Raw genomic sequence first — 26,275 nt, 5'->3', positions numbered from 1 at the left:
ATTTCTTCTATTCTAGTCTCTTCTATCACTTCACGTTGGTCACGCAGGTCCGCGTTGGTAAAAAAATTCATGTCCCGTTGGAATCAAGGCGAAACACCTGGAAGAAAGGGAGTCCCAACACCAAAAACATCAACGCTGATTGGCTGTCAGGACACGATGGGTGGAGTGGGGGTGAAGCAAAGGTTGTTTCAGTTGGATTTTTCCAAGTGGGGTGAAGATACCGAAGCAACCCTGTGCGCCATTCGCACCGCCCGCTCGGATCGTTTGCGCCAGCCCATCACATCAGGCCCGGTCGCGCACCCCAGTGGTGCCAAAATGCGCATTAGAATAATGTAAATAATCTCAGTAAAACTTAGTGGCAACAGAAATGTTTTTAGGTTTTATTTAAAATAACTTCAGTTCAGAGCCATCTTTATTGTCACATCACAGGTTCACATGGTCGAAAGAAGTGGGTGAAATTATTAGTTTTTGTTCTAATGTTTTTTTCCTGCTGCCAACATGAAATGATAAATATTATTAAGTAATATTCTCCACGTTATTCTCAGACAAACTTTATGAATTCACCTGAGTTCTGTGTCTTCAGGGCTGACACATGATTCTCTAGGGCTGACACACCGTTCTCTAGGGCTGACACAGCATTCTTCAAGGCTGTAAACACATGAATGAAAACGTTTACATTAATGTAAGTAATACATTTATATAGTAAATAAACTAGAAAAGAAAATTTCGAAGACATTTTAAGTGTGCCTGCAGCTCGCTAAGTGTGTGCAACCTTGTGTAGTGGTTGGTGTTAGCATTAGCATTTACATTAACATCAAAATTAGCATTAGAATTTTTAAAAGTGAAATTAGCTTTAACATTAGCATGTTTGCATTAGAATTTTATTAACATTAGCTTTAGCATTTTTAGCATTATTAGCATTTTAACATTAGCTAGCATTAGCATTTTAGCATTAGCTAGAATTAGCTTTTCTAATATTAGCATTGTTAGCATTAGCATTTTTAGCATTAGTATTACATTTTTTAGCATTTGTTAGCATTAGCATGTGTTAGCATTAGCATTTGTTAGCATTAGCGTTAGCATTTTTAGCTTAGCATTAGTGGAAGTAGCGGTTAGAATTAGCAGTTAGCCGTTGGGACTGTGGGACAACCCACCGAGTTTGAGACCAGTAGTGTGTTGGGAAGTGGTGTTATGGATGTTTAAAGCTCAGCCAATAGGAAGACAAAGGGGGCGGGGCTTATCATTACAGCTCGTACCTATTGGCCATCTAAGTACTCACGCCAAGTTTCAAGACCCTACCATGCTGCAAACTGGAGTTATACCTGTTTAAAGCTCAGCCAATAGGAAGATATGGGCGGGGCTTAAGAGGGGGCGGGGCTTAAGTAATAAGTCCCTATTGGCCATTTAAGTCCAGACACCACGTTTCAAGACGGTACCATGCTGTGAACTGGAATTATGCCTGTATAAAGCCCTGCCAATAGGAATACAGAGGGGGCGGGGCTTAATCAATTACAGCTTGTCCCTATTGTCCGGAAAAATTCCAAAGTCGTGTGAGTGTTTTAAGGTTTAAATCACGTTGCTAGGCAAAAGTATGCCAGAGTAATGTGTCGCCAAAGTTTAAGTTTTTTGTCAATGGTGTTTTTGGGCGTTGTTTTTTGCGAATTACGTCACCATGGTAACGCGGATGGAGAAGTAATAGCACCCCATTCCCAGCCGAGCCGCAGGTTTTGATGTATATATTGCGGGGGTGGTGTAAATTGTTACTTACTTACTTACTTACTTACTTACTTAAAGGGGCACTCCACCACTTTTCAACCTATGTTCATATAATTGGTCCTCACTCAAAAATTGCTTTTTTTTTTTTTTTTTTTTCAGAGGAGGGCTGTGGGCAGGTCAGAAACCCATCGTCTTGTGACATCATCGATTGCCAATCCAGTTTATAGAAACTGCAGGCTTTCTATTCCTGAAAAGTTGCAATTTTAAAGTGGAAGCCATTGTTCTCGCGATAATAAAAATCTAAATCTGTTTTTCAAAAATATTGATTAAACATTTTTTGGGGGAAATGATGATGTCACAAGACGATGGATTCTGAACTTCCCACAGCTCTCCTAGGAGACTTGGACTGAGTAGAAAGAAATTGTGATATTTTATCATAAACATTAGTGAGGACCTATTATATGAAGACAGGTTGAAAAGTGGTGAACTACTCCTTTAAGTATGGCGGATTACAATAAGTGTTTTGCCATTGCATGGCAGGCACACTTAATTAAGTGTGCCTGCCATGCAAACGCAAAACACTTAATGAATCCACCATACTTATATAAAAGTATTAAAGTAAGTAATGTCGCCACAAAATTCGCCGCGTAATAACTGACGCACGATTTACGCTACCCCCTCAATATATACATCAAAATGTGCGGCTCGGCCGGGAATGGGGTGCTATTACTTTTCTTTCCGATCCGCGTTACCATGGCAACGTAAAACGCTCACGTGACTTTGGACTTTTTCCGGCCAATAGGGACGAGCTGTAATTGATTAAGCCCCGCCCCCTCTGTATTCCTATTAGCTGGGCTTTAAACAGCCATAACTCCAGTTCACAGCATGGTACCGTCTTGAAACTTGGTGTCTGGACTTAAACTGACAATAGGGATTTATTACTTAAGCCCCAACCCCTCTTAAGCCCCACCCCTGTCTTCCTATTGGCTGAACTTTAAACAGCTATAACTCCAGTTTGCAGCATTGTACCATCTCGAAACTTGCTGTGTGCTCTTAGACAGCCAATAGGAATGAGCTGTAATTGATGAAGCCCCGCCCACTCTCTTCCTATTGGCTGAGCTTTAAACTTCCACAACTCCACTTCCCAACACATTACTGGTCTCAAACTCGGTGGGTGGTCCCACAGTCCCAACGGCTAACCGATAATGCTAACCGCTAATGTTAAGCTAAAAATGCTAATGCTGATGTTAATGCTAAAAATGCTAATGCCAACACCAACCGCTACACAAGGTTGCACACGCTTAGCGAGCTGTAGGCACACTTAAAATTTCTTAGAAATGTTCTTTTCTAGTTATAATCTAGGCCCCATGTCAAAAAGATTGGATACACATAGTGTTATTCTCAGCAGAACCATCTGTGATGAGTATGGAAGAACACAGACAAATGCTCCTAGTTAGCTGTTGATAATTGTTACATAACATATACATTAACCACTTCTCTCTCTCTCTCACACACACACACACACACACACACACACACACACACACACACACACACACACACACACACACACACACACACACACACACACACACACACACACACACACACACACACACACATTTCACATCTATTAAAGTTTACCTGAGTTCTCTGTCTTCAGGGTTGACGCGTCATTCTGCAATACTGGAAACACATGAAATGAAAGTTTTACATTAATTTAAATATTTTTCATCATCTGGGATACAATCCCTTTTATGCCCATATATGGAGATCCTGAACACTGTGATGTCACCTGTTTATACCCATATATGGAGATCTCTGCTCTGAGTATTGGACATCACATATCTCCATTTATGGGCATAAAAGGGATTTGTTCCCCCTGGCATCACAGGGTTCTCTCTAACAGGGCATCATCTGGGATATAATCCCTTTATGCCCATATATGGAGATCATAGTGTGGTTCTCCAACCAGGGCATGATACAATCCCTTTTATGCCCATATGGAGATCCTGAACACTGTGATGTCACCTGTTTATGCCTGTTGGTGAGGGTTAAAAGTTAAGGACTGTATGGAACTATCTGGCTGTCGATTAGAACACAGAAAGCAGGACAGACCACTTGACGTCAAAGGATTTTACTGAAGGGCTAAATAATGAGCACAGTACAGTACACTGGGATGTGTGGTGTCTGCAATAATAAAGTAAATACAAGAATCAAAATAACATCATCTTGTCTCCTCAGGACAAAAGGCATTATGCTTGCATTACTGTATATACCGGTAAGATGCTGGCATACTGGGCTACATCATGAAATGCTGTATACACAATGAAATTAAACCACCTATGACAATGCTTAAGTATTCTAAGCAGCATACAGCTATATCAACATATATATGAATTACAGTTATGAATAATATGTACTGACAAAGGCCTAGTGTCTGCACACATCATCATCATATACTGTATATGAAATAGTCTCTTAGACGATGCTCAACAAGCAGCAGTATATAGCATTATACATGAATATGAATTATACACAGATATCTTCAGACTGAACTATGAATTACTATGAATTAAGTTAGAATGAACTATGGATCAGGCCTAAGCTAATGCCCACATCCACATAAATAAAGAGACTGCCCACTGTTCAATTACAAATTAAATTATCCACAGTCACAAACGGTGTAAAAGAATGCTTCAGAGCATACTTGCATAATTAAATAAACCCCCATTTTGGTTGCATACTGGTTGCATAAATGGGGAGGACATCACTGCCGTCATATCAATCCACACCACCACCAAACAATCAAACGGGACTTCAAAGTGCACACTCAAGTCGCCAAACTTAACAGCATTTAACATTATACACAGAACTTACATTGGCATGAACGCACACAAACTTGAAAGAAGTAGAGTTGAGTTCTGTGAGCATGTAGATCGGCTATTTGAACAGCAACGCACTTCTGTGCTGAGCGTCTGAACTGAACTGTCTGTCTGAAAGACGCTTGCTCTGGCCGATCAAAGGCAGCACACTGATTACGTCTTACAGGTGCGCCAACGCACACAATGTCCCGTGCACGCGTTTGACGGCCAGCCTTTTGTACAATGCCCATATATGGAGATCTCTGCTCTGAGTATCTGACATCACCTGTGATGCCACAGTGATTTGCCAGGGGAAGCACAGTGTCAGGCGTTAGACGTATATATAACCATGTATATGAAGCAACCGTGTGCGCCATTCGCGCCGCCCCGTTCGGATCGTTTGCGCCAGAACCGTTCACATCACGCCCGGTCACGTGTCGTCTCGCCAACAATGTGATGTCGCAACAATGTGATGTCACAACAATGTGATGTCACAACAGGTCAGCAGTTATAGAGATCGAGGCGTTACTGACTCACCCACCCACCCACCTGTGCCGCTTTTCATAGTTTACTGCGACCTACAGTGACAATAATCAATGTTGTTTGTTTCAAGTGGGGTAAAGCCTAAATGTGCATAAGAATAATGTAAATAATCTCAGTAAAACTTAGTGGCAACAGAAATGTTTTTAGGTTTTATTTAAAATAACTGAGAGTTCAGAGTCATCTTTATTGTCACATCACAGGTTCACAGGTGGAAAGAAGTGGGTGAAATTATTCGTTTTTGTTCTAATGTTTTTTTTTCTGCTGCCAACATGAAATGATTAATATTACTAAGTAAGACTCTCCTCATTCCTTGTCCTCTCCAGGGAGCCGCCATGGCATTCAACATCTTTTCACTTCCTCCCTACGAGTCCCTAGTGAGGAAGTGAACAGGGAATGTACACAGGAATGTACCATAGCCGCGGGAACTAATATGAGGCAGGAGGGGCTGTCGATCGCGCGTGCGTGACCCGATCCCCGCGCGCGCGCACGCGGTTAATTGCGGTTATTTGCGGATTTTAATTGTGTTTTATAACCTTTTTTGCATGTTTTATTCGGGTTTCCGCGGTTTATTTTTTAGCTAAATGTAACACAATTGGGAACTGCACACTAAACTTTCCCTTTGCCTCTCCAAACGGGCTGTGGACAGTGCGGAGACATAAAAAATGCGCACACAGTGGCCATATGCCACTGATCTGATTGCAGCCAGCAGGATATTATTAGATGCTATATTGTCCGCCGCATCGGTCCAGACCCCAGTGTTAGGAAACAGCTGGTCAACTTCTGGTACACCATAGCCATTAGCCACTAGCTAGCCCAAACATTAGCCTAGCCAGGCAGCACAGCAGCATAACATAGCATTCATCATTACAAGTCTTTAGCCACGACTCACCAGTGAGGACGCCAGGGCTAGCAGAGGGCGATGTGTAATGCCTTCATAGCCTAGGTTGTGTTGTCTTGGTGTTCTGTATATTCCTTTTATGCCCGTATTGTTATAATTCACCCGAGTCCATGTCTCATGACGCATATGTTACGCACGGAGAGACAGACGCTTAGACAAGTTAAAAGGGAAGTCCTTTGAAAGCCATTTCCTGTCTAAACAGTTCCCAGAAGCACATTTCAAAACAAGAGCCTTTCTTTTTTTTTTTGTCTATACAATCGATCATTCAACACATGTTTATTTTGAAATTGTACTGGAAATAGAAGTAGCCAATAGCTCCTACTTCACGCCACTGATGTCAGAGCCTCTACTTGCCGATCGGCAATATTTTTCCCCCAACCCCCCTTTAGGGGGTGCGGTGGGGGGTGCGGTGGGACGTGGGGGAGGGGGTGCGGCCGCACCCCCAGCACCCCTACTTCCCTCGGCACTGGAATGTACACAGGGTGTATTGCCAGATTTTGCCAAAGAAATAAGCAGCCAGATCTATGAAAATAAAACCAATACATCCACACAGAGATAGCCACAAACGCCCACAAACATCACATCCGCTTTAGCCGCCGCTTTCCAAACCTCTTAAAACCTCTGGAATGAAACGAATATGAGCTGTAACCCAACTTTGCTCTTTACATTGACTGCTTATTCAGTCAACAACAAATCTATTTTTGCCACGGGTCCCACGTCGTCATGGTGCACCCAAGTTCCGCTAGACTGGGGCCGTAACAACACCTTATTCTCAGACAAACTTTATGAATTCACCTGAGTTCTGTGTCTTCAGAGCTGACACATCAGTCTCTAGGGCTGACACAGCATTCTTCAAGGCTGTAAACACATGAATGAAAACGTTTACATTAATGTAAGTAATACATTTATATAGTAAATTATAATCAAGGCCCCATGTCAAAAAGATTGGATACACATAGTGTTATTATCAGCAGAACGGAGTATGGATGAACACAGACAAAAATACTTTTACTTTAGCTCCTAGTTAGCTGTTGATTATTGTTACAAAACATACATTAACCACTTCTCTCTCTCTCACACACACACACACACACACACACACACACACACACACACACACACACACACACACACACACACACACACACACACACACACACACACACACACACACACACACTTGAACCTGCTTTTTCAAATGTTTTCTCTTTTTTTTGGTAAATGTTATACATTTGAAAACTTGTGTGAAATGGCTAATTCTTAAACAACTTTCTACTTTTCATACTTTAAGTACATTTTGATACCAACTCAAGTACATTTTTAAAAGCAGACCTTTACTTCTACATGGCAGTATTCATACTTTTACTTCTTGAGTAAGAAATGTGAGTATTCACTTTAATAAAGATCACTCTATTATACCATTGTCTGTGGTGCTTTCAGGTTCTGACATTATACCTACAGTTTGTAATTATAAAGAACCCACATTTATTGCACATCTATTAAAGTTTACCTGAGTTCTCTGTCTTCAGGGTTGACACATCATTCTGTAATGCTGGAAACATATGAAATGAAAGTTTTACATTAATTTAAATATTTTGATATGGTGAATAGTACCAGTAGGACGCCTCAGGGCGACATGCGACCTCTGAGGTCATGCCATGTCTTGGCCATCTGGCCAGTGATGTATTTCGATGACATCAGTGATCTCCATATATGGACATAAAAGGGATTCTGGGGAATACCCATATATGGACTTTTACATAATGGAGATCCAGGTGATGGTAGTCATCTCCAGATATTGAGGGAGACACACATATGGAGATCAGTGATGTGGACATTAGGTTCCCCTGGCATCACAGGGATCTCCATATATGGGCATAAAAGGGGTTTGTTCCCCCTGGCATCACAGGAATCTCTCTAACAGGGCATCATCTGGGATACAATCCCTTGTATGCCCATATATGGAGATCATAGTGTGGTTCTCCTAGCAGGGCATCATCTGGGATACATTCCCTTATGCCCATATATGGAGATCCTGAACACGCCCATATAGGGAGATCTCTGCTCTGAGTATTGGATATCACATATCTCCATATATGGGCATAAAAGGGATTCTGGGGAATACCCATATGGACTTTTACATAATGGAGATCCAGGTGATGGTAGTCATCTCCAGATATTGAGGGAGAGACACACATATGGAGATCAGTGATGTGGATATTAGGTTCCCCTGGCATCACGGGCAGCTGCACTCACTGCGCGGAGAAGTCTCTGTTCGACGGAGCGAGAATACACATCTCCGTTCAACGGTGTCCCACCGAGAGAGAATAGACCCCCGCAACTTTCGGGAGAGGTGGGCTTTCTGTAAGTGTGGCGTGTGGTGTGAGAAGAGGTTAAATTGCGTTTATTTTTATTTGTGACACTTGCTTTGGCAATGTAAACGTATGTTTTCTCATGCCAATAAAGCTCCTTTGAATTGAAAATTGAATTGAATTGACTCTCACTCTCAAAGCGTGAGACTTGGCAGCCCTGCCTTTATGTATCTCATAACAATGAAAGACAGACAGATAGAACACTGTACTATGTATACTAGGATATCAATAACAAAAAGAAAAGATAAGTTAAAGATAATAAAATAAATAAAAGATTTACAGTGAAACGGGGGAGGTAAGAATGGTCTATTACAGATTTCGAGTAGCAGCCGCATGTAAGTGACTTTTCAGACCGATTTTGAAGGAAGTTAGGGATTTACACTCCTTAGGGCTTGCAGTAGGACGTTCCACATGTTCTCTTGCTATACCGCATTGCAACCAATTTGAACCTTTTGGGCCAGGTGCTGGGAGCTCTACTTCTGGGATGGGCGACGATGATCAATTGAGTTTACTGGAAGTTTGGTTTGCTGTGAATGCCTTACCTTGGGCCGGTCGCCCCACCCCTCTTCCCATTGCCCCAGCACAGGCCAATAGATGCCCAGTTTTATTATTGCCTCATTGATGACACTGTCTTATTGAATTCATTCCTTTTATTGATAAACTATTATCTTAAGGAGCTGCTTGATTAATAATTTGCTGTAATTAAAGTCTCTTTTGTACTTTTGCTTAAAATGTTTCTGCCTTGGTTTTATTATTATATGTAAAAAATGAACTTGTGTGCTAACTAGGTAGATGAGGATGTTTAAATTAAGTAATTCTATAATATAACTAATTCCGGGGGCGCAACTCCCCCGGTGGTGTTGTCTGGCAATAACTTAAATATACCACTTTGCCACACAGACATAAGGCACAAAGTACCAGACCCGGTCACATACGTTCCCCTCTTGTCCTATTAAGGATGTACATTCATTAAATAAACCTTGATGAACCACAACATATTTTCCCCTTGCATCCTATTAACTCTTTTGCCGCCCAACAAACGCTTGTTCCTATTATCTCGCAGCGACGCCGCCATACCGAGCTTTCGTTCTTTTCCCCGCCAGAGCCTGTCTGAGCAGATGAGGGGTGGCGCGGGTGTCTGCAGCAGAAGCCGCACCAGAAATGCTAGTCTGTTATCTTCAGCGCACATAAACAATAATGGTGGCGGGGTCACTTTTCCGGTAGTTATTATTATTATTATAATTTTTTCAGCCTGGATCTACTTTCTCTATTTCTATGTCTCAAAACTTGTGCAAACCGAGGGAGAGGGGGAGCCTCTCGCTTCGTAATGGCGGCTCCCATAAACAAAGCACATGCAACATCAGCGTGTGAGTGTGTGCGTGCATAGCGCGCGCGCGCGCGCGCGCGCGTGTGTGTGTGTGTGTGTGTGTGTGTGTGTGTGTGTGTGTGTGTGTGTGTGTGTGTGTTTGTGTGATAACGTACCTTCACTTTCTTCCTTCAGATCCAACACCTGGTTTTCACTGGCATTTAATCTGGTCTGCAAATCTGACACCTTCTCTTCAGAAGCACTCAATTTGGCAGCCGTTTCTGAAGATAAATCGATCAATCAATCAATCAATCAATCAATCAATCAATCAATCAATCAATCAATCAATCAGGCATAAAGGACTTTTACTTGTAACAGAGTGTTTCTTGCAATATTGATACTTTTACTTTCCCACCACTGGTGACATGTGTTAGTGGTGTGTCGCTCATGAACGAACGGTTCAAATGAACCAGTTCTTTATGGTGACATGTGTTAGTGGTGTGTCGCTCATGAACGAACGGTTCAAATGAACCAGTTCTTTATGGTGACATGTGTTAGTGGTGTGTCGGTAGGGTGACCAGACGTCCCGGTGACCGGGACTGTCCCGTTTTCAAGCTGCGTGTCCCGGTGTCCCGACGAATATCTCTAAAACACTAATATGTCCCGGTTTTCAACCTTACATTTCAACACTAACCCAGAATTAAAATAATAGTAGCTGTTTTTAGTGGTTGCATAGAAACAAATTCATTGCTTTTCTGAATTCAACACTGAGACGGATTGTCAATCACTCACTGCCTGTATGCAACCCTGCGGTGTGTATGTGCACGAACGTTAGAGAATGGGCACGTGCGTAGGCGGTAACATGCGCATTGCTTTTAGGGTCCCGGTTTTAGACAACAGTGGTTCACGTCCCAGTTTGAGCGGATGAAAATATGGTCACCCTATGTGTTGGTCATGAACGAACGGTTCAAATGATCCATTTCTTTATGGTGACATGTGTTAGTGGTGTGTCGGTCATGAACGAACGGTTCAAATGAACCAGTTCTTTATGGTGACAATGTGTTGAGATCGTTTGGTGTGTGCAAAAGGATGTTACAGATGTTCTACCAGTCTGTCATGGCAAGTGTCCTCTTCTTTGGTATAACATGCTGGGGTGGCAACAACAGAGCAGGTGACACGTTAAACCTAAACAGACTGGTGAGGAAAGCAGGCTCTGTCGTTGGGTCCTCTCTGCAGGGGGTGGAGGAAGTAACCAGGGTGCGATCAGCGAGGAAGCTGGACTCCATCTTGGAGAACTCCTCCCACCCCCTCCATCTTGAGATCACCAGCTACTGGAGTAAGAGAGGAAACGACCGCTTTGCCTACCCAGGACGGAGATGCGAGAGATTAGGAAAATCTTTTGTACCGGCTGCCCTTAAGCTGTACAACGAGACACATAACGGACGAATGAAAAGGACTTCCTTCCTAACTTAGACTGACGGAACTATTGCTGTATTGACTTGGACCTCTAAGGACCTTCCAGGGAAAGTGCTCATGTGCGTCTTGCGGTGACATGCTTCCTAGTTTCTTCTTCTCTGAGCTGTTATTGTTTTGTTTTTTTGTTTTTGTTTTTTTCGCACTGTTTTTTTTACTTTGCACTATTAAGTTGGAACTATTGCTGTATTGACTTTGACCTCTAAGGACCTTCCAGGGAGAGTGCTCATGTGCGTCTTGCGGTGACACGCTGCCTAGTTTTTCTGTTTTTTTCGCATTGTTTTTCGACATTGCACTATTGGGTTGTGTTGGTAGTTTCTGAGTATGTGTCTTGTTTAACAATGACAGTGAGATACTTGTTGCACTAACTAGCATTGACTGCTTTGGTCTCTTTTTGTAAGACACTTTATGTATATATACTTATATTTAATTCGCCCCCTCTATTTGATGCACCTTCTCTTTTTTGGTACTGTACTGCTCTTGTTTTTACTCTTATCTATTTTTTCCTACTTCTCTGTAACTTTGTAAATAACTGTATACTGCTGTGCTACAACTGGACAACTAAATTTCCCCCTTGGGATAATAAAGGTATCAATCTATCTATGTGTTAGTGGTGTGTCGGTCATGAACGAACAGTTCAAATTAACCAATTCTTTATTGTGACCGAAATGAACCGGGTCACCATACGGAAAAGACCTGTTCAACCGCTCACGGCGTTAAGTTGCAAAACGCGACGAGAGAGACGGTTCATTCACCGTTCATCTTTCCTCATTTTGAGCTTTAGCACTATACTTGTACTCCACTACATCTTGGATCCAAATATTGTACTTTTATTATTATTATTTTATTATTATTATTACAAAACATACATTAACCAATTCAGCCTTAAAGACGTGTTGGCCATTTGAAAAACGATGTACAAGATCTGTTATTGTTATACATTTGAAAACTTTAAATGGGACATTCTGCATAATGAGTACATTTAGTACTTTACGATTGATTATAATTACATCTTACGATGCTTCTCCTCCATTCACTTTTGGTGAATGTAGCCTTGGCCAGGAAAATGTGATATCTTCAGATGGTACCCATCGATCATCAGTCAGTCAGTCATTCTATATATCAATCAATACCTTCATTTTTCTGGGTGAGATCCTGCACATCGTGGTTGCTGACAGCCAGCCTCTCTCTCAGGTTCACCACAGACATGGCCACGCTGTGCAGCTTGTCCCTCACTCCGGTCACCTCCCTCCACATGTCTGCTTTGGAGGGGGTCCCTAGATCAAAGGTAGGAGGAGTTAGTGTTGTCACCTCCCTCCACATGTCTGCTTTGGAGAGGGTCCCTGGAACAAAGGTGGGAGGAGTTAAGCCCTTTGCACACAGGACAGTTGCGTTTTTTCCGTTTGCTGTATGAATAAAACGCATTGGATTTGGTGTGCAATGCTGTGCGGAATCCCCACTGCGGATCCAAAAATGAGTCATAAAAGGAGTGATGAGTTCGGCTAATTCGGAGCCGGTGTTTATGAGGTCGTAGAGAATCATTGTTTTCTTTAAAAAAAATGAAATTGTCCGTTTTATCCGTGCGGATAAACGTGCCTGTGTGCAAAGGGCTTTAGTGTTGTCACCTCCCTCCACATGTCTGCTTTGGAGGGGGTCCCTAGATCAAAGGTAGGAGGAGTTAGTGTTGTCACCTCCCTCCACATGTCTGCTTTGGAGGGGGTCCCTGGATCAAAGGTGGGAGGAGTTAGTGTTGTCACCTCCCTCCACATGTCTGCTTTGGAGGGGGTCCCTGGATCAAAGGTGGGAGGAGTTAGTGTTCTGCTCCTTAAAGGACTGTTTTTGTTTTGTTGTGGAAGAGACGGTAGCCTCAGGAACCCAGGCTTTTCATTCGCCTTCGCCTCAAAAAGAAAAGCCTGGGCTAACGTGTTGACCTGTCAGGCATAGGGAGTGGGAGTCAACCTTAACCAACCAGACTGTAGGGGCGTCGCTCTAAATGTTGAGACGTCGGGGCATAGGGTAGGAGGAGGGGCGGGGTGGGGAGCGAAGGGGGTGGGGACGGGTGCAGAGATCGGTGAACCAATAGGATCTCCCGGTTGTATTCAGCCGGGAGATTTGAACCCGCCCCTCTAGACCAAATCCAGCGCCTCTACCGCCAGGCTAAAGAGAAGAGATAGTTAACTCCTTCATGCCTCTACGGGCAGGCTAAAGAGAAGAGATAGTTAACTCCTTCATGCTTCTACCGGCAGGCTAAAGAGAAGAGATAGTTAACTCCTTCATGCCTCTACCGGCAGGCTAAAGAGAAGAGATAGTTAACTCCTTCATGCCTCTACCGGCAGGCTAAAGAGAAGAGATAGTTAACTCCTTCATGTCTCTACCGGCAGGCTAAAGAGAAGAGATAGTTAACTCCTTCATGCTTCTACCGGCAGGCTAAAGAGAAGAGATAGTTAACTCCTTCATGCCTCTACCGACAGGCTAAAGAGAAGAGATAGTTAACTCCTTCATGCCTCTACCGGCAGGCTAAAGAGAAGAGATAGTTAACTCCTTCATGCCTCTACCGGCAGGCTAAAGAGAAGAGATAGTTAACTCCTTCATGCCTCTACCGGCAGGCTAAAGAGAAGAGATAGTTAACTCCTTCATGTCTCTACCTGCAGGCTAAAGAGAAGAGATAGTTAACTCCTTCATGTCTCTACCTGCAGGCTAAAGAGAAGAGATAGTTAACTCCTTCATGCCTCTACCGGCAGGCTAAAGAGAAGAGATAGTTAACTCCTTCATGCCTCTACCGGCAGGCTAAAGAGAAGAGATAGTTAACTCCTTCATGCCTCTACCGGCAGGCTAAAGAGAAGAGATAGTTAACTCCTTCATGTCTCTACCTGCAGGCTAAAGAGAAGAGATAGTTAACTCCTTCATGCCTCTACCGGCAGGCTAAAGAGAAGAGATAGTTAACTCCTTCATGCCTCTACCGGCAGGCTAAAGAGAAGAGATAGTTAACTCCTTCATGCCTCTACCGGCAGGCTAAAGAGAAGAGATAGTTAACTCCTTCATGTCTCTACAGGCAGGCTAAAGAGAAGAGATAGTTAACTCCTTCATGCCTCTACCGGCAGGCTAAAGAGAAGAGATAGTTAACTCCTTCATGCCTCTACCGGCAGGCTAAAGAGAAGAGATAGTTAACTCCTTCATGCCTCTACCGGCAGGCTAAAGAGAAGAGATAGTTAACTCCTTCATGTCTCTACCTGCAGGCTAAAGAGAAGAGATAGTTAACTCCTTCATGCCTCTACCGGCGGGCTAAAGAGAAGAGATAGTTAACTCCTTCATGCCTCTACCGGCAGGCTAAAGAGAAGAGATAGTTAACTCCTTCATGTCTCTACCGGCAGGCTAAAGAGAAGAGATAGTTAACTCCTTCATGTCTCTACCGGCAGGCTAAAGAGAAGAGATAGTTAACTCCTTCATGCCTCTACCGGCAGGCTAAAGAGAAGAGATAGTTAACTCCTTCATGTCTCTACCTGCAGGCTAAAGAGAAGAGATAGTTAACTCCTTCATGCCTCTACCGGCAGGCTAAAGAGAAGAGATAGTTAACTCCTTCATGCCTCTACCGGCAGGCTAAAGAGAAGAGATAGTTAACTCCTTCATGTCTCTACCTGCAGGCTAAAGAGAAGAGATAGTTAACTCCTTCATGCCTCTACCGGCAGGCTAAAGAGAAGAGATAGTTAACTCCTTCATGCCTCTACCTGCAGGCTAAAGAGAAGAGATAGTTAACTCCTTCATGCCTCTACCTGCAGGCTAAAGAGAAGAGATAGTTAACTCCTTCATGCCTCTACCGGCAGGCTAACGAGAAGAGATAGTTAACTCCTTCATGCCTCTACCGGCAGGCTAAAGAGAAGAGATCTTTGCAGTGCTTGCTCTGCCTCACATTAACTATTTGTTAACAATAAATAAAACAATGTTAGCATGAAAGCATCAGCAGCTACTGTACAAGTTGCTCATATCTACTTACTCTTGTCAGTTGCTCACAGCTAACTGAAATTACGGCAATTAATGCTAGCGCTATAAGTTGTTAGAATGCTAGTTAATCATGTTAGATTTATTCATGATTAACGTGCTAAAGTCACGATACAGTAAGTTAATATGACGGCGGAGCAAGCACTGCACAGATACTGTATGTTGCGACGTATCGTGGATCTACCCTTCAATCCAGTTATTGTAGCCCTTCTTTAGAATCCTTTTGGGGATGTTGATGTTTTCATCTGCCCATTTGGTCAAATGAAATTTGTTTAACATTATCTGAAAACGTACCTTCACTTTCTTTCTTCAGTTCCAACACCTGGTTTTCACTGGCATTTAATCTGGTCTGCAGATCTGACACCTTCTCTTCAGAGGCACTCCATTTGGCAGCCATTTCTGTCAGTCAATCAATCAATCAATCAATCAATCAATCAATCAATCAATCAATCTACAGTACATGTATATACAGTATGTTATTGTGACCAAAGGTTGCAGTATACCATGAGAAATGTGGCAGCTTGTCTCCATGTCAGTCAGTCAGTCAGTCAGTCAGTCAGCACACATTTTTACAGTATATTGGTTGGTTCCCTTGTCACTGTGACATCACAGGTGACATCACCTATGTAAAAGTCCATATATTGGTATTCCCCAGAATCTATTTTTGCCCATATATGAAGATCCCTGATGTCATCGATATATATCACTGGCCAGATTATCCCTACCTTCCCCGAAAACGTTAATATTAAGTCCATATATGTATATGGATATATATGCTTGGATTTACTAATTAACATACGTTTTATGCCCATATATGGAGATCCCTGTCCCGATGTCATCAATATTAAGGACATATCTGGGAATGCCCATATTTGGTAATACCCATATATGGACATGTTTTGACATAACATTGTTGACTATCATGCAGGCAGGGGTCTCCATATAGGGGTAACTAACTGTTCCAACTGACCAGATGAGCTGAGCTGTCTTACTAGTATATTGTCTCCACCAGGCCAAAAGGCGTGACCGAGACTATGTTTAGCACACTGTCCATCCGTCTGTCCGTCCGTGGTTCCGTTTGTGAACAGTTAATCTCCGACAGCGTTATCTTGATCACAGCGAAACTGTGCACACAAACTCCCTGGATCTGCAGAACCTCTGCCCCAAATTAATTGACATGGGCCTGTTATAGCGCCACCAGGAGGCAGAGTTTTTGCCAGTATTCCTACAGATTTTGTCCAAACATCACGCATATCAATACACTCAGCTATTTTATATTCCATCCTAATTGGTCAACACTGGCTTCCAAAGTCTGCAGGCGTGGTCCGTTTGAAAATTTGCACGCACATTCTCACTGGGCTGAGGCCACTTGAATTGTTTCAAATCAGCCTCATGGTGGCGCTGTAACAGGCTGATTCTTGTTTGTACCTATAACTACACTGATCTGTGCAAAACCTTGTCTGTGTTGCATCTGCCTTTTTTTAGCGCCACCAGGAGGATGACTTATGTTAAATCTTATTTTTAATATTACTCCTTCAGATTGAATCTAAATTTCATCAAATCGGTTCACAGTATCTCTATAGTCAGGTGATCAAGACGGATATGTTTGATTTTTCATATTCAATCCTGATTGACTGATATTGACAACTAAAGTTTGCAGGACTGACCGTTTTGAACAAAATGACGCAAATCATGAATGCAGCGTCCGATTACGGTGGAACTTTTTATTCACAATCACACTATGTTGAGGAACAAAGGTCACCCTTTTAACATCTCCCTATTACAGCGCCACCAGGAGGCATATTTTTTGTTATATTAATCCAACAGGTTGGTACACATTATCTGTCTGCCATTCAATGTTAAATGAGTTAAAGAGAAGGATCTCAAAGGAAACTAGAAAATATTGTTCCTTCGAAACAATTGTGGTCTCGCTTCAAGCCAAAAAAACAATGGCTATAAAAGTACAAAAATCGCAGACAGTGTCTCTTTGACGTTACTAATGTAAAATGGTAATTGAACTACAATGCAGACAAGCAGTGTTATTACATGAACTTAACGGTATGGACAATTAAATAAAAAAAAGCAGCAGAAAAAAGCAGGAAAAGCAAGAAAAGTGGGAAAAGAAACAAAGAAAAACTAGAAGCAGTGTTCTTCCGAGAATAGGTCTCCGGCAGGTCAGTTAGGTTTTTTTGGCCTCCTGGTGGCGCTATAATAGGCCAATGTGAAAAGGGTGCTACATGTTCTTGGGCCTTTCACGGCAATCGGACACTGCATGCGTGATTTGAGGCATTTTGTTCCAAAAATGTGTTATGCAAAAGTTGACCCGCTGGTGGCGCTATAACAGGCCAATGTGAGAAGGGTGGCATTTGTTCCTTGACCTAGTCTGAATGTGCGTGCAAAATTTCACGCACATAGCAGGCTGTGTTCATGTTTTAGAGGTAGAAGAATAATTTGCATAAAACTGCAATATTCATTGAATTATTAAAAATAATAATAATAATAATCCGATCAGACAGATCTCGATATTGATTCAAAGTTCAAGTAAAAAAAGTTCTGTGCACGTGACATGAAAATCCCAGGATAAAAATGGGTTTAAGCGTTTTTCAAACTGCTCAAAATGGTGAAAAATCTAAGGGCGGAGCTTACTTGACAAAGATGCAGATGTGTTCCACTTGAGTCAAAGCACGTGTGTAAGCAAGTTGCATGTCTTCAAGCCAAACCAGGCATGACTTATTCCCATTTAAAGTTTGAATTTTCAAACGCTTTGTATAGCGCCCCCCTTTGGCCAATTGGATTCAGAGATCGGTTCTCTGAAAAAAAGATTGGTTTCAGTGATATTTGGACTAACCCTCCACATCTTTGCCAAATGTCATGAACATGTGACTTTGCATGTATGATTTAGAGGCAGAAGAATAATTTGCATAAAACTGGAATATTCATTCAAATATTACAAAAATAATTATTTCCCATACAAACGTCTCACCCCATAGTCTGAGTAGATATTGTTCCAAAGTTCATGTGAAAAATGTTGTGGCCGTGTGACGCGAAAATCCCAGGAGGAGAGATTTTTAACGTTTTTCATATAATTCAAAATGGTGGGAGATCTAAAGGTCAGAGGTCAAAAGTCAGAGTGGCAAAGTTGTTCGGCATGAGGAGACACATATGTGTGTCCAGGTTTCATGGCTGTACATCAAACAGAGCATGAGCTATACCTGTTCAAAGTTTGCACTTTCAAAGGCTTCCTACAGTGCCACCCTTTGGCCAATTGTTGCAAAAAGTAATAGCACTCCACAGTAAACTGAACAGATTAAAGTTTGAATAGTGTTTTTCGGTGTAAGTATGTAGGAGTAGAAAGGTGCCAAAGTTTTGAGAACCATCTTGAAGCTCCATTTTAAAAGCATTGTTTTTCACAACTTAAGGACAACTTTAGTTTTTTACAACAAGGGATCATATTTTACGATATAGACATTAGAGAAAATAAAAGATGAGTGTGAAGATAAAATGTTTTTATTTACTTCTTTGTACCGTTTTTGTGATTTTAACGATTTTGATTTGCTTGTATGCCCCCAGGTTGGGGGCATGAATGCAACTGGCTAAATATGTATTTTTAGACACAATAAGCCCATTCCCAAGATGCACTGCAATCTTTCATGGTCAGATGTGACTTATGGGGGCTGGTGTAAATAGAAATAAAGAAATTGCCGGCTTGTTGTGTCTAAAAATACAAATTTAGCCACTTGTACGCAAGTGGCTAAATAGCTGAAATCAAAATAGTAAAATCTCTAAAACAATAGAAAGAAGTAAATGAAAACATTTTAACACTATTTTTTTTTTCTTTTCTCTAATGACTATCTAAAATATGAACCCTTGTTGTAAAAAAAACAAAGTTGTCCTTTAACCACGTTGCTAACCTTCATTCTGTTTGGCCATATCTTCCATTCTAAGCTCCAAGCTCTTCATCCTCTGTTCCATGGTGGGGACCGTCTCTCCTTGAGCCCCAACCTCTGACAAACACAACAGCAAGACTAGCAAGGCTCCACAGTTCTTCATGATGAGACCCATCATACCTAACTACCACTGGTAAGTAGGTACTGTAGGTAGGTGGGTACTGTGGGTGGGTAGGTAGGTAGGTAGGTAGGTAGGTAGGTAGGTAGGTAGGTAGGTAGGTAGGTGTGTAGGTAGGTAGGTAGGTAGGTAGGTAGGTCGGTAGGTAGTCACACGGAGACGAAACTCAACTCTGTAGTTTTCCCTGCTATGCTCTCTAGTTTTCACTGGAGGGAGGAGTTTGTGTGTGTGTGTGTGTGTGTGTGTGTGTGTGTGTGTGTGTGTGTGTGTGTGTGTGTGTGTGTGTGTGTGTGTGTGTGTGTGTGTGTGTGTGTGTGTGCATGGGCGTGCAAGAGAGAGAGAGAGAGAGAGAGAGAGAGAGAGAGAGAGAGAGAGAGAGAGAGAGGTGGCTGCATGTCTGTGATCAACATCATATGAGGCAATCATAGAGTCTGGCATGATCAGTGTGTTGTGGGGGGGGGAGAGAGAGAGAGAGAGAGAGAGAGAGAGAGAGAGAGAGAGAGAGAGAGAGAGAGAGAGAGAGAGAGAGACAGAGACAGAGACAGAGAGAGAGAGAGAGAGAGACACAGAGACAGAGACAGAGACAGAGACAGAGACAGAGGGCCTCATGTGACCTTGGGTTTCAACTCAACTGGGTCTGTTTGGGTTTGTTTGTAACTTTCAATGATTGATTGAAGACTTTATTAGACGTTTGCATAGAAAAAGGTACAGTTTCATGACGGTACAGTTCACTGGTACAAGGTCAACTAAAAAGAGATCCTAGGAAAGCACACAGGAAACCATTGAAGTATCTCATATAACATTGAATGACAGACGGATAGAACACAGTACTATGCAGTAGATATAGTAAAAAAAGTAAATAAAAGTTAAATAAACAGTGCAAAAAAAATATACAGTAGGTAAATACAAAGAAGGGTCAGGGGAGGCTGGGCTAGGTTTGTTATTGCCAGTTGCGAATGGCTGTCGCCTGTAAGTGGTTTTTCAGGGCGATTTTAAAGGATGCTCGGGAACCACACTCCTTTAAGGCCTTCGGTAGGGCGTTCCACATTTTGGTTGTATAGCAGAAGAACGAGTTTGACCCTTTGTTTGAGTTGACTTTGGGTTGAACGTGATCTGTGGCGCTGCCTCTGGTGTTGTAATTGTGGACGTCCTTAACGTTTATAACGTTCTGTAGGAAACGAGTTTGTTGGTTGATTTTATTTATTACCTTTGAAGTCATCTTTTTGCTGGAAAGATTAGCTTCAAGGATACATCCTAAGTAGAAGATTTTGTTTTTTTCGTGTTATGACCTTGTCGTCCACTTTGAAGTTATCAAAGTTACTTTCAAGTTATCAACCTTTTTGAGGTTATGATTTGATCCAAAGAGGATGGATTCAGTTTTTCTCAGGTGAATTGATAATTTGTTGTCGTTCAGAGAAAACTCTAAAAAAGCATTGGTTGTCAAACGTTTTCATGTCAAGGACCCCCAAATTTACATGCATTCTGCAAACCCCCATCTGAAAATATTTTCTGCCTGGGAAGATCTTTCAAAAACCTTTGAAATAGCCAATCTACAAGCTCAAAATGGGCAGTGATGGGACCCGTAGTGAGCTTGTAGATCAGCTATTTTCAAAAAAAGTTTAAAATAGGGTTAAACATTTTGCTGTGGAGTCGTGTGGACCCCCTGGTACTTGCTCATAAATGCTCAAGGACCCCAGGGGGGTCCACAGACCACACTTTGAGAACCACTGCCCCGAAGATATGAAACAAATATTATTGTAATATAAATCCTATATTATACAACTGTATAATAATAATGTGTGTGTGTGTGTGTGTGTGTGTGTGTGTGTGTGTGTGTGTGTGTGTGTGTGTGTGTGTGTGTGTGTGTGTGTGTGTGTGTGTGCGTGCGTGCGTGCGTGTGTGTGTGGCTGCATGTTTGTGATCTTTGTTCTTCATGTCTGTCTGTCTGTCTGTCTGTCTGTCTGAAATACAACTAGAAAAGAACATTTCTACAAAATGTTAAGTGTGCCTGCAGCTCGCTAAGTGTGTGCATTTTTTTCATTAGCATTAAACATTTTAGCATTTAATTGCATTATCATTTTTACATTAGCATTAGCATTTTTAGCAACGCGTTGTGTGCTTGTATATCTGCTGTTTTCACTAGTTTAGTACGTTTCATATATGATAGGCTACATTCAAAACGAACGGTTTTGGACATACAAGGTTTCCGCCCGACAATGACAATATGCTATAAGGTGCTGGGAGTGACAATTATAATATAGGGGTGCTTCTGATTAAAAAAAATGTTATGGGGTGCCCTGAGACAAAAAGGTTTGGGAACCCCTGCTCTATCTACCTGTCAGCTCTACTCAAACTGACACAGAGAAGGCCTTTTATATAAGCAGAGACAGAGCTGCCACAAGACAACTAACTCCTCCTCTTTACAGTTATGAGTAAATGCTTAGTGGTGGAAAGTAACTAAGTACAGTTCACTTCATCTCCATATGGAATGGTGCTACAATCAATGCTTTGGTTGATTGATTGACTACTTTATTATCCATTTTCTAAAAATTACAGAGGTACAGTTATACAACAACTACTTTGGGTGCAGGACGGTCCTCAGTTGATTATTTTGGGGGGTCCCCAGTTCAAATTTGATTATTATTACGAGGTTCCCGGTTCGATCCCAGGCTCCCCCATGGTTAGTGTGGAAGAGTCCTTGAGCAGTCCTAGTATCCCAATCTGGGGGGAAACCTTCGACCATAAAGCTCACAGCGCGTTTCAGCGTGATGTGTTGTGAGCTTGCAGATCGTCTGTTTTTGGCAAAGAGGTTTGGTGTACAGGGAAAGTAGAGTGCAGTAGCAGTGAATCAGAGAGGTTTGGTGTACAGGGAAAGTAGAGTGCAGTAGAAGTGAATCAAAGAGGTTTGGTGTACAGGGAAAGTAGAGTGAAGTAGCAGTGAATCAAAGAGGTTTGGTGTACAGGGAAAGTAGAGTGAAGTAGCAGTGAATCAGAGAGGTTTGGTGTACAGGGAAAGTAGAGTGAAGTAGCAGTGAATCAGAGCGGTTTGGTGTACAGGGAAAGTAGAGTGAAGTAGCAGTGAATCAGAGAGGTTTGGTGTACAGGGAAAGTAGAGTGAAGTAGCAGTGAATCAGAGAGGTTTGGTGTACAGGGAAAGTAGAGTGAAGTAGCAGTGAATCAGAGAGGTTTGGTGTACAGGGAAAGTAGAGTGAAGTAGCAGTGAATCAGAGAGGTTTGGTGTACAGGGAAAGTAGAGTGAAGTAGCAGTGAATCAGAGAGGTTTGGTGTACAGGGAAAGTAGAGTGAAGTAGCAGTGAATCAGAGAGGTTTGGTGTACAGGGAAAGTAGAGTGAAGTAGCAGTGAATCAGAGAGGTTTGGTGTACAGGGAAAGTAGAGTGAAGTAGCAGTGAATCAGAGCGGTTTGGTGTACAGGGAAAGTAGAGTGAAGTAGCAGTGAATCAAAGAGGTTTGCTGTACAGGGAAAGTAGAGTGAAGTAGCAGTGAATCAGAGAGGTTTGGTGTACAGGGAAAGTAGAGTGAAGTAGCAGTGAATCAGAGAGGTTTGGTGTACAGGGAAAGTAGAGTGAAGTAGCAGTGAATCAGAGAGGTTTGGTGTACAGGGAAAGTAGAGTGAAGTAGCAGTGAATCAAAGAGGTTTGCTGTACAGGGAAAGTAGAGTGAAGTAGCAGTGAATCAAAGAGGTTTGCTGTACAGGGAAAGTAGAGTGAAGTAGCAGTGAATCAGAGAGGATTGGTGTACAGGGAAAGTAGAGTGCAGTAGTAGTGAATCAAAGAGGTTTGGTGTACAGGGAAAGTAGAGTGAAGTAGCAGTGACTTTCTAGGTGAGGAATGGCAGCAATGACAGCCTGCTGGCTGCTTAAACGTCCTGTTTCTCAACCAGTGGCTCAGCGCCCAAATGTGGCGCCAGGAACAGCAAGAGCGAACTCTGAGAGCATCGACCCCCGCCCTGTACATGTCCTCACCGCCCTCCCTCGCCTGCCAGGAGAGAGAGAGAGAGAGAGAGAGAGAGAGAGAGAGAGAGAGAGAGAGAGAGAGAGAGAGAGAGGGGGAGAGAGAGAGAGAGAGAGAGAGAGAGAGAGAGAGAGAGAGAGAGAGAGAGAGAGAGATTGATTTTAAAAGCTCTCTATTAAAACCATCTCTTTCCAAATCAGCTCAAGTAATACAGGCTATTACTCAATATAGCTGACAGGAAACAGACGCCAAATGATCCTCTGTAGGAAACGAGTTCTTTGGTTGATTTTATTTATTACCCTTGAAGTCATCTTTTCGCTGGAAAGATTAGCTTCAAGGATACATCCCAAGTAGGAGAAGTGTCATGTGTGTGTGTATGGGTTGAGAGACAGATCTGTGTCTTTCCACACACACACACACACACACACGCACACACGCACGCACGCACGCACGCACGCACGCACACACACGCGCACACACACGCGCACACACACGCACACACACACACACACACACACACACACACACACACACACACGCACGCACACCATCTAACATTCACATCACATCTTTATTTGCGTTCACATTTAACAGGAAATTCTTGAACACAAACAAACTTGGGACACTCCTCCATATGTGGCAACTGCCAATTTATCACCCTGAGACTAGATAGAATCTAATCAATACCTTATTAGCCCTTGGCTTGGGCTTTCCTCCATTGTGCAATACCACAACCTCTGTTGCAAGAACAAGTCTGCAAGATGTACCAAAGTAAAAGTATTATTACTGGCATCAAATGTGTTCAAATGTATCAAAAACAGGGACGTGCTGGCCATTGGGAAAAGCGGGACAACTCCCGAACGGCCGGTTCATTCCCGGCCGGTCCAGGCCGGCCATTAGGAAAAAGAAAATTTAAAAAAATGTCGGCCTTCGTTCCATTTTGGGGGCTGGGCGGCCAACAAAGTAAATCGTCACATCTCCAAGTTTCAAATTTGTACATTTTTTCGCAAAGCAAAGCCCTGCCGTCGCTCAAAAGTAGTGAAAACAGCACACAACGCCTCGTGGTGCGAGGCGTTGTGTGCTTGTAGATCGGCTGTTTTCACTTGTTTAAATCATTTTTAAAATGATAAATACAAAACAAACGGTTTTGGACATTCCCATTCCACCCGACAACAACGAAATATAACCCATGTACAATAATTGGCCCACTGGCTTGTCACTTGTCATGATCTGAAATGGCAAACCTTTGAGTAGCAGCAGCAGCGCCATAGAGAGAGATCTCTCTCTATAGCGCGCAATGAGGGCCTCTACAACTCTTTTTTCCTGGGCTGAATCAGGGGCCCAGCACGTCCCTGGCGGGGGCCACTCTCCATTCCGAAATGCTGCCTTATTTACAGTTATTGCTTTAAAGGTTGTGATTGTTGATTATTATTATTAAATTTAAGTTAATCAATTCGTTTTTATTTCTGTTTAGATTAGGGTTTATGTTATTCATTTTAAATAGCATTATTCTGTATCTACTTTGCTTTTTTTTTTTTTACTAAATATATGTCTTCCATTCCGTTTCCTTCTGAACAGTGAGAAAGCACAACTGTTTGTTGACTTTCTAACTGTGATTCATGTTTCATTTGCATACATCCCCTGCTAACGCTATGAACTGTGCATGGGTAATTCCTTTGCCAAAGGCTGCAAATGTATGGACTTACAGAAAGTCAACACAAAGGGGCGTTCCCGCACCCTCACAGACTTACCGATTTACATTGGAACAGCCCTTAAGCCCCGACGTGAACGCGCATGTTGACTTTGGCTAAGTCAGTGAGTCAGCAAGTCAACGGATTGGAATTGTGCCACTGAAAGTAGTACAGTAGTGTTGTCCAAAGGGCTCGGCAATGAATCCTGTTGGATCCTCTCTGAGGTCTTGCATTCTAAGCAACCAGCGTCTGAGCTCTCAATTACACGTAGTAGTCTATCACTCTCTTCACTGAAAATAACTGATCCACAAATTCACATTGTGTCACAACTCACTATTGTGAGCTTGTAGATTAGGCATGCTAGGGTTACTGTGGTAAACAATGAATGAAAGAGATAGAGAAGAGTATATCATGTTTTTTCTATTCTGTTCTGTTTTCTTCTTTTGTATTATTAATATTTCTGTGGATCTATGGTTGGTGTCATTGAAGGCTGATAACTGGGACTAAGCTACAACTTGGGAAGGGCTATCATGTTGAAATAGAATCTAGCGATGTACTGTAGACCTTTTCCAAAACCAAACTAGAATTTATCAGTGGCACCGATTAGTGAGAATTCTGGCCTGCGCCCATGGACTATTATTTTGCTAATCCAGTATGCTCATACAGAAACTCTACACACACACACACACACACACACACACACGCAAACGCTCAAACAAACACCCACCCACCCACACTCACAGCGCGCACACACGCACGCACGCACGCACGCACGCACGCTGATGGAATTTTGGATCATATTCCATATGGATAAACCAGTTTTCCCCAACCATAATAAAGTACTCCACACACAAGAAATGATGAATGTCCACACCAGGGAATATGCGTTTTGTGTTGAAGTTTAGTCAGAGTTCAAAGTACTGTACAAGTAAGTACAGTATAGAGCATTTTCACCCATAGTATCTCTCAGAGTCACAAGCATAATGATTTCACAGATATATGGATTTACAGAATACATTAGTCACATTCTGATTGGACAAAGTTAAACATGACAAGTACAGTAGAGCAATGGATATCAGATGTTTTCGTGTTACAGGCACCAGTCGTAAGGGCAGATAGTATGTTTGGCGTTTTGTTATCCTGTGTCCTGTACATAATGACCTGATTGGCATCTCTCAGTGGTCATTCTCCTGCGTTAGTTAGTTGTTCAAAACATCATGACATTGACACTGAAAATGGTATCTATACCATGTTAAACAACAATAACATATTTTACTATCACACGCACACACACACACACACACACACACACACAAACACACACACACACACACACACACACACACACACACACACACACACACACACACACACACACA

The 26,275-nt window shown here is 42.4% G+C and overlaps 1 protein-coding gene across 3 annotated transcripts in view; it reads right to left on the bottom strand.

Moving 5' to 3' along the window:
• The window catches only part of LOC308281962 (uncharacterized protein), a 90,016-nt gene extending 70,623 nt beyond the window's left edge, over window positions 1–19,393 (bottom strand). Inside the window, exons 1-8 of one of the 3 annotated variants that reach the window (XM_080722308.1) lie at window positions 19,080–19,393; window positions 15,463–15,567; window positions 12,306–12,449; window positions 9,876–9,980; window positions 7,532–7,573; window positions 6,817–6,879; window positions 3,361–3,402; window positions 565–648 (exon numbers count right to left, since the gene is read on the bottom strand). In XM_080722308.1, the coding sequence (XP_080578434.1) occupies window positions 565–648; window positions 3,361–3,402; window positions 6,817–6,879; window positions 7,532–7,573; window positions 9,876–9,980; window positions 12,306–12,449; window positions 15,463–15,567; window positions 19,080–19,233 (739 nt within the window). In that variant the 5' untranslated portion in view covers window positions 19,234–19,393. The remainder of the gene's footprint in view (window positions 1–564; window positions 649–3,360; window positions 3,403–6,816; window positions 6,880–7,531; window positions 7,574–9,875; window positions 9,981–12,305; window positions 12,450–15,462; window positions 15,568–19,079) is intronic. The other 2 variants (XM_080722310.1, XM_080722309.1) reach the window with 2 other exon arrangements.
• Window positions 19,394–26,275: the final 6,882 nt, after the last annotated feature.

The sequence above is a fragment of the Nannobrachium achirus genome (assembly GCF_963921795.1).
Source record: "Nannobrachium achirus genome assembly, chromosome: 3".
NCBI lineage: Eukaryota > Metazoa > Chordata > Actinopteri > Myctophiformes > Myctophidae > Nannobrachium > Nannobrachium achirus.
Note: the sequence above shows the minus strand (reverse complement) of the source record. Positions and strands in the feature narration are given on the sequence as shown.